General features: G+C 33.4%; 2 protein-coding genes across 3 annotated transcripts; both read left to right on the top strand.

Moving 5' to 3' along the window:
* The first annotated feature begins 345 nt into the window (after positions 1–345).
* Positions 346–5,258, top strand: LOC108472229 (U-box domain-containing protein 35). Of its 2 annotated transcripts, XM_017773741.2 has the most exons (11): positions 346–741; positions 1,018–1,092; positions 1,189–1,425; positions 1,581–1,702; positions 1,782–1,903; positions 2,166–2,365; positions 2,440–2,807; positions 3,146–3,247; positions 3,412–3,840; positions 3,939–4,691; positions 4,869–5,258. In XM_017773741.2, the coding sequence occupies exons 3-11, from the start codon at positions 1,224–1,226 to the stop codon at positions 5,049–5,051; spliced, it is 2,481 nt and encodes an 826-aa protein (XP_017629230.1). In that variant the 5' UTR covers positions 346–741; positions 1,018–1,092; positions 1,189–1,223; the 3' UTR covers positions 5,052–5,258. The 2 variants fall into 2 exon arrangements, with proteins under 2 accessions (XP_017629230.1, XP_017629235.1); XM_017773746.2 differs by lacking the exon at positions 1,018–1,092.
* Positions 5,259–6,532: 1,274 nt separating this feature from the next.
* LOC108468135 (acid phosphatase 1) lies at positions 6,533–8,320 on the top strand. The gene is made up of 3 exons (XM_017769002.2): positions 6,533–7,252; positions 7,336–7,545; positions 8,001–8,320. Exons 1-3 carry the CDS (start codon positions 6,840–6,842, stop codon positions 8,176–8,178), a joined length of 801 nt encoding a protein of 266 aa, XP_017624491.1. The 5' UTR covers positions 6,533–6,839; the 3' UTR covers positions 8,179–8,320.
* Positions 8,321–9,388: the final 1,068 nt, after the last annotated feature.

Genomic DNA, 9,388 nt, shown 5'->3' with positions numbered 1-9,388 from the left:
TAGACGAAGGTTCATGTGAAGAAATCGACCCACTGCCATCGAAATTAACTTTGAAAGGAAGAGCTCTATTTTTAGTACCAATAAATATCCTTGAATAGACACTTTCTATCATACTTGAATGGTCCCAGATTTCATCATTCTATTATGTAAAAATTAAGAAATTAATCCTTATATTTTATAAATAAAAAATAAAAAAGGTTAATAAATACGTAATTTTGAATATTTGCTTTTCACTTTTTTTTTTTTTTAGGATAGCAATTTAACCCAAGACATAGTTATCCAATTGGAATAGTTCCCAAAGTAGAGGGATTAAATTAAGAATTAAACCCAGCTGAATTCAGCTACAACTCAATCTCTTTGAACTAATCAAATTTGATAAATCTTACCATATTATCCGAAAAATATGAAGTCTTTTCTGATGATTTTCTTGGAAGGAATATACCAAATATTTGCATTTTTATACTAACCAGAAGCAACCAGCCATTTTCGTTTCCTTTAACATGAACAAACAACCCAGTAGCAGTGTAAAAAGAAAAAAAAAATCAATTAAAAATTGATGAAATTGTCGTCATCAAATAATGGTAAACGCTTCACGGCATAGTTGTCTCTGAAATCTGAATATATTATATGTTATATCAGTAATAGTAAATATATATATATTTATTAAGTATGATTAGTTTAGTTTCTTGTTTAAGTAAAAATGGTGGATTTCTTGAAGCTGTTGAGCTGCAAAGGAAGCTGGTATGTTTTTTTTAGTACTTTTTTTTTTCTCTTTTTTGATTTGATATATGTTTTACTTTTATGGGTTTCTATTAGTTCTTGATTTATCTGAATTAAGGGTATAGCTTTTCATTTATGTCTGTTTTCTTTTTTCAAGCTTAAGCTCCAATGGAAAATGCCCTTTTAATATATATATATATATATATGTATATATTTTTTTTTAATTTGTACATTTCTATACTTATTTTCATGAATTTGTTTCTTTAACTTGCCTTGATTGATTGTATGTGTATATAGGTATATATATTGTAAGCAAAAGGTGGCATTATCTTTCTCTATTGATTACATGCCAAAAGAGTACTAAATCTGCAGGTTCTTTCCTTGTATTCAAGTTCTAAGCCAAGTAGAGTTGCTAATGAATAATGAACAATGAATAATTGTAACATTGTATTTTCTATGAAGCTGCAGATTATTTGGTCTTATAAGAAGAAACTGGCAGAATAATGGAGAAGAAAGAAAGAGAAGAAGCAGAAAATGAACTGGTGTTGCCACCTTCTCCAACTTTAACTATTGGTATAGCTATCAATGGAAATAGAGAAAGCAAATATGTGGTTAAATGGGCATTGGAGAAATTCGTTCCTGAAGGAAATGTCATGTTTAAGTTGTTACATGTTCGTGCGAAGATTAAACTTGTTCCTACTCCAAGTGAGTCAAGGATCTTAAAGATTAGTGTATCTGCTCATGGATGATAGTTAATTTTTTTTGTTTCTCAAGAAACTTTTGTTAAATATTTGGGAAAATGTCATCAATTTAAGAATGCTATGTTTAATGCAAATTGACTGAAATCATATCGATTCTAGTGGGGAACTTGCTTCCGATTTCACAAGTTCGAGAAGATGTAGCTGCAGCTTATAAGAAGGAACTGGAATGGCAGGCAAATGAAATGCTTCTTCCTTATAAGAAAATGTGTGCTCAAAGAAAGGTATATTCTTGTTTTTCTTATTGAACATTATTGTGCATGTTCCCCCAAAAAGTGAACTAAATTTGCTTAAATTCTGAAGGTGGAAGCTGATATTATAATCATTGAATCAGACCAAGTGGCGAATGCAATAGCAGAGGAGGTTTCAAAGAACACTATTACTAGACTTGTTATCGGAGCTTCATCTCGTGGGATGTTAACAAGGTATTTAACACAACATAGCGAAAAAAAGCAATTCCCATACCTTTTTGGATATGAATCAGTTGCAGTTGTGTAAATCTACTGATGCATTGATTTTCATATTCTCGGAAACGGGCTATTGCATATTGAGTTTTCCTTTTCTCCTAGGAAAAGGAAAGTGAACATCAAAGAGCCAGTCTTTGCATATCTGTTTACTTATGAGCTCTATATTTACTGTTATCCACTAGCTCCACCAATAATTTTGTAAATATGATGATATCTGTAGGAAGCTTAAGAAAAATAACTTGTCTTCGAGAATATCAGCCTGCGCTCCAAGCTTTTGTACAGTCTATGCTATTTCTAAAGGAAAGTTGACATCAATTCGGCCATCTGATTCAGAGATGAATGGAAGCACTAAAGATGACAGTAGCGAAACAAGTTTTTCTTCCAAGAACTCATCGGACTACAGTTTCAGTTCGCAGACAGGTACTTATCTTTCACTAAACGATTGACACAAACTACTCATAGAGAACCTTCATTTCTCTTTTCTGTAACTGCAGAATTAGGCTCTGTGGCAACCTATGCTACTTTCCGTTCTCCATCCCTGCCGATGCAGAGATCTCAAACACTTTCAATGATAAATCAAACACATTTACATTCAAGAACGAGTTCTCTTGCTAGTAACCAGTTCAGATCGACTGAGTCCACTCAGTTTAAATCTCCCGATAACAACCATTCTCGATGCCAGTCTCTTGACAATGCAGCAGGGAATGATGATATGAGCTCTTGTCCCAACAGTTCAGAATCTAGAGAAGCAGTCAGTCGAAATTCCAGTCGCAGAAGCTTGCAAACCTATCAACAATCATGGTTACCAGATCAAATATCAACCTTGGATGCTCAGGCAGACAATAATCCGTCCGAATGTGAGGTAGGTTTGGCCTTTGTTGTTCAAAAACGGGATGAGTGTTATGCATCATTATAGCCTTATATGGTATTTCATTACTCATCATGGTAGCCTTATGAATAAGGATATTCATTCTTTTGTGTCATCATCTTTTCAGTTAATGGATATGCATAGGTGAACTCTGTAATTTTCACGGTGCTTAAATTATAGGATGCAGTAACTCGTAATTTGCATTGACCTCTAAGTAGCAATTTACCTTCAAACAGATGTTTTAGTGAAGAAAAATGTGATTTTTACTGAAAATGCATAGTGCCTTTGGGTTTAGTTTTGGAATTCAATATGAAACTTCCACGTATACGCAGGTAAATATCAACTTTGAGCTAGAAAAGCTTAGAACCGAACTCAGACACATTCGAGAAATGCATGCTGCAGCTCAAAGTGAGACCATTGATGCATCCCAGAAGGTTAGTTGCATTATATCGACTTTGCCTTCTTCCCGAATCACATCTTTGCTGCTATTTGGCATCCTGGTCACTGAGCTTCTTTACTTTTCTAAGTTGTTCTCTCCATCATCTGTTCGGGTTAACGGACTGATTCACTTCTTTCTCTGTCAACACTGTTTTCTCAGTTGAATACTCTAAGTAAACGTCGCCTAGAGGAAGCAATGAAGCTTAAGGAGGTATGTTTGAAAGAGGAGGAAGCTAAAGAATTAGCTAGACAAGAGAAGGCGAAGTGTGAAGCTGCTATAAGAGAAGCTGTGCATGTGAAGGGGTGTGCCGACAGAGAAGCTTCACTGAGGCGAGAGGCGGAGATGAAAGCCTCTCACGAAGCTAAAGAAAAAGAAAAGCTCGAGAATTATCTGACAGGTCCCCTCCAGCAATACCAGAAGTTCACTTGGGACGAGATTGTGTCAGCTACATCCTCATTCTCGGAAGATCTTAGAATTGGAATGGGAGCATATGGAACTGTCTATAAATGCATATTCCATCATACCGCTGCAGCGGTGAAAGTTCTCCACTCAAAAGAAAATGGTAGAACTAAGCAATTCCAGCAGGAGGTACAAAATTTCTTGGATTAAACCAAAGCCATAATAGTGCATAGATAATTATGAGGTGATTTGACACTGAAAAATCTTGTCTTTCTTCCCTGTTTCAGCTTGAAATATTGAGCAAAATTCGTCATCCGCATCTACTTCTCCTTCTCGGTGCATGTCCCGAACATGGTTGCCTAGTTTATGAGTACATGGAAAATGGTAGCTTGGAGGACAGATTGCTGCGGAAGAACAATACCCCACCAATCCCTTGGTTCGAAAGATACAGAATTGCTTGGGAAGTAGGGTCAGCTCTTGTTTTCCTCCATAACTCAAAGCCTGAACCAATCATTCATCGTGACCTTAAGCCTGCGAACATATTACTTGATCATAACTTTATGAGCAAGATCGGTGATGTAGGACTTTCCGTGATGATAACGACAGATTCTTCCTCTACATCCACCGTGTACAAGGACACTGGACCTGTTGGAACACTCTGCTATATCGATCCTGAGTATCAAAGAACTGGGTTGATATCTCCAAAATCTGACATTTATGCTTTTGGGATGATAATTCTGCAGTTGCTAACCGCAAAACCCGCTATAGCACTAACTCATGTGGTGGAAACAGCAATAGATAACGACAACTTAACCAGAATTTTAGATTCAGAAGCTGGAAACTGGCCAGTTGAAGAAACAAAGGAATTAGCTATATTGGGACTGAGTTGTGCTGAACTTCGACGTAAAGACCGACCTGGTTTGAAAGACCGAGTACTTCCCATACTAGAGAAAATGAAGGAGGTTGCAAACAAGGCCCGAAATTCAATCTCCAATATACAGTCTGCACATCCTAACCACTTCATTTGCCCCATATCAAAGGTATGCAGAGATAGTCTTCTACAATTTGTTAAATGAAAACAAGGATTTGTCGTCGTTGCACGTTGGATATACACTCAAAAGAACACACCTGCAGTAGCATATGCACTGATGCTTCACAATGCCCATTCCATTGCCTGAATGAAATTTGTGTTTTTTTTTTTTTTTTTGTCCTAACAGGATGTAATGGATGAACCATGTGTAGCTGCGGATGGATACACATATGAGCGCAAAGCAATAGAGAAATGGATTGAAACGAATGATATATCACCAATGACAAATTTGGCTTTGCCAAATAAGAATCTGCTTCCAAATTACTCTCTTCTTTCTGCAATTTTGGAGTGGAAGTCCAGAAAACAATGATTTCTTTTTCTTCTTTTTACTGTATATTCTTTCCCCTAATCCCACTACTGCAAATATATATATATATATATATATATGCTTCCTTTCTGCAACTTCGAGTCCACTATAAGTCTTTGCTAGTATTCCATCTGTAAGAAATGCAATTGTATATTATATATAGCGGAGGATTTTGAAATTTAGTTATGTTTTGAGCCAATATCAACATAATTCCATGGAACATGTTCTTGTTTTAACCATTCTTGATTAGCATTATTATATGTTTATATATTGTAATAATTATATTTATTTAATATAAAAATAATTTGTGTATTTTTTAAAACTGTTCAACTGGATCAAAATCAAAGTTTTATTTATATATTTGAAGCTTACACTAAATGATAAATCATATATCTAATCACACATTAGATTGAAATTTAAGTATAACTTTAAAATTTATCTTAGTTTAATTAAAGTAATACAATAAAAAAACACATAAAATTCAATTATAAACGAAACATATAAAAGTAAAAGTTGTTTTATGGGTATATTTAATCTAATTAAATATATATTATCTAGTTAACTATCAGTCCAACTAAAATATATGTAGCAAAATAATTTTCTTTTGAAATAAAGGGTGTAGTAACAATAATAAAATAATATTTGACAACATTCCAAATTTATTTATTGAGTTTTTTTACTTTACTGATAATCAATAAAATACATAGAAAATAAGAAAGTTAATTTTTTATACAAATAAATATTTGGTCTGATGATCTAGATTTAAATTATGTTAGTCGCCTTGTTATTAAGATTTTATTTTCTCTTATAATTTAAAAGAGAAATTATAAATTTAAAGGCTTACGTATTTATATTTTATGAATTTATATGTATTATATTAAAAGATAAATTTTTAAATATATGTTTTTAATAAAGGATTAAAATGATAATTATCTAAAATTAAATCCATCGAAGATTTCACTATATTCCTTTTCATTGGACCTCCGATGGAATTGATTAAAATATGTTTTCTATAATGTTTACATTATATGGTCAATTTTTAATTAATTATTTAATCTTGCCACATAAGAGAACCCAATTAAAAAGCGCCACGTTATCATCTGAGCCCAACCGACCAAAGGGGTCCCACTTAACAACCTCTTTGATCCTGGTTCAAAAAGATAAAGCCGACGCTACCTAATTCGTCACTTAAAAGGAAACAGAAGGGTCTAATTTTACCCTCAGTCTCTTACTCTTTCCATCTTTTAAACTTTAGTGCCTTTACTTTTAATTCAAAAAAATTAAACTTTCTGCTTTGCATAATTTAAATTTTAAATTTCAATTAATAATTTATTAAATTTTAATATATTAATATAACCATTTGGATTTTATTTTTTAAATTAAATATTTGATTATTAAAAGTTAAAAATTTAACATAAAAGGATAAAATTTCAAAAGTTTAATGTGTACAAGGACTTGAGTTAGAATTAAACTATAAAAAAACCTTGCCCTTTGTTGCATTCGAACAACACGTAACTGTGTTCTTCTTCTTCGAACCTGCAAAGGTTACTGTTTTTAAAGGGTTTTTCTTTTCTCTCTCCTAACTCCAAAGGAACGCACTTTTTTTAATCTCCATGTATCCGCCCACAAATAAAGCAAGCAGCTTTATTAATATCTCTTTAATTCAATTTTCCTTATCTCTCTTTGAGTCTTCAATTGATTGCCCAGATTTTTCTTCTTCTTCTTCTTCTTCTTCTTCTTCTTCTTCTTCTTCTTTCTCTTCAATTCACGATCTGCATTAGCTATTTTATCATGCTTTTCTTAAAACTTTTCCTTCTCTTTTCTTTGTTTTCCTTCACTTTCTCTCACGATGCCGCCTTTGACCCTCATCTTCTCCCCAGACCATTAATCATACAACCAGAAGATATCGAGACCCTGTTTGAAAAATTCGATGATGAACTCAACTTACACTGTACCAGTTGGAGATTTTCCGTCGAAGCCAACAATTTGAGTCCCTGGAAGACGATTCCCGAGGAATGTCTGGGCTATGTTAAAGAATATATGACCGGTCGTGGTTATAAACTGGATCTCGAAAGGGTTTCGAGTGAGGCTGGGGTTTACGCCAAAAACCTCGAGTTGAGTGGAGATGGAAAAGATGTTTGGATTTTTGATATTGATGAGACTTTGTTGTCCAATCTTCCTTACTACATTGAGCATGGTTATGGGTAAGCTGTTTGGTTGCTAAGAAATCGGGGGGAAATTGAATTTTGTGTGAAATTTTAATATGGGTTTCATTGATAATTTGCAGGTTGGAGATTTTTGATCCTATTGAATTTGATAAGTGGGTTCAAAAGGGAATGGCACCAGCGATTGAACCAAGCCTGAAACTTTATGAAAAGATTTTAGATTTAGGGTTCAAAGTTTTCTTACTCACCGGTCGAAATGAAAAACACAGGTCTATTACAATCGAAAATCTTACCAAAGCAGGGTTTCAACGTTGGGACAAGCTGATTTTAAGGTAAACAAACATCATACCTCTTTTGATTCATTATTTATAGGATCCTATTAGCTGAATATTTTTGGACTGGAATGGTGTTTTTGTAGTGGTTTTTGAGTTCTAATTGTTGGATACTAGTTTCTATGTTATGTTTGGCTTTAAATTTGTTCATGCCTTGCCAAAGCTTGTTGGGGCTTGACTCCTCATTTCATTAGGACCCGATGTGGCTATACCACATATTTGTTCATGCCTTCCCTGCTTGGAGTGAAATCGTGAGAGACTTTTGGCTTTACTGCCAATGTCTGTGCACAATGCTTATATCTGATTGAAGTTGAATGTTTGAAATTTCATTCTCACCTTAGTTTTCACTTCATGAAGCAATGGTTGCTTCTAGGAATGTTTTGTTTATCCTGCAAAAGCCGGAATTACTGATGTTTGTAATCGCCTACTGATAATCGTATTATTGTTCCATACAGGGACTCGGAACAGCACGGCAAGCTAGCGGTGGTTTTTAAGTCGGAGAAAAGGAGTGAGATGGTAGAAGAGGGATATAGGATTGTGGGTAACTCCGGGGATCAATGGAGCGATTTATTGGGCGCCGACCCATCGAGACGTTCGTTCAAGTTACCGAATCCTATGTACTACATTCCCTAGTAAATCCCTTTTAAATGCTTTTTAGTTTACCATATCTGAAATAATTCTTGTAAATACATTGAAAATTCTGGAATTGTTATCACAACCAGACTGTACTATAAAAGACTCAAAAAGATTGACATATGATTTAAGTAAAGGAAAATGTGAGTGATTGTATGTTATTATACTTTTAATTATGGTTTCTTCTGATCTTATTAAAGTTGTGGAATAGTGAGTGAGCTTGAAATTTTCTATGCCCTCCGAACCTGTGGATTCTGTGGCTAGTTCTAACCCAAACTTAGAAACTCGACTCAATTAATTTGAACTCAAACTTAATCCAATGAAAAAGTTAATCATTTGAACTCGAATTGACTTGAATGACAAAATTAAAATTGTCTTGAACCCGAACTTAAAATTATATAAAATGTAAATATTTGGCACGAAGAAAGTGACCTAAAGACCAAAAGTTTTCCTAAGCCTTCCATTCCATGTATGGGTGGGGCTGAGATTGAAAAGTTTCTATTAGCTTCTGCAGATTCAAACAAGACCACAACCCCAAAGCCTCCCCTTTGCTTTTAGCACTTATTTATAGGGCCGGTGCATTGGTCCCTAGTAGGTTGGCAAAAAATCTTCCCACCTTGACTTTTATAGACTTTGTGTTAAAAAAATATGATTAATATACCTTTTGGTACTTATATTTGGTTTCAATATTCAATTTGGTACCTAGTGTGGTTTTAAACTTTTAATATGTGTGCTCTAGTAAAAAAAAAAACATAGGTACTTAATTAGGACAAAAAAAAACTTAAATATCAAATTGAACATTGAAGTCAAACTTAGGTGTTTGTATGGGAGAAAGAAAAACTCTTAAATATCAATTTGAAAAAACTCAGGTACCAAATTGAACATCGAAACCAAATATAAGTATCGAATAATATATTAAGGTTTTGAGATCAAATTTATGTAAAATTTGCTTCTCATGTCTTCATTTATTAATTAAAATATTTATCTTTTAATTTTATAACTATTTTTAATTATAATTTCTTAAATTTTATAATAATGTATTACATGCATTTAAATTTTATAGATTTTTATCATTTTGGGAGAATATTAATACACTAATACACGAGTCTTATGCACCATTAATAAATAATAACATGACACATTATTATTGAATAAGACAAATAATAATAATAATAATAATAATAATAATAATAATAATAATAATAACAGA

Source organism: Gossypium arboreum, chromosome 7 (genome assembly GCF_025698485.1).
Source record: "Gossypium arboreum isolate Shixiya-1 chromosome 7, ASM2569848v2, whole genome shotgun sequence".
Classification (NCBI taxonomy): domain Eukaryota; kingdom Viridiplantae; phylum Streptophyta; class Magnoliopsida; order Malvales; family Malvaceae; genus Gossypium; species Gossypium arboreum.
Note: the sequence above shows the minus strand (reverse complement) of the source record. Positions and strands in the feature narration are given on the sequence as shown.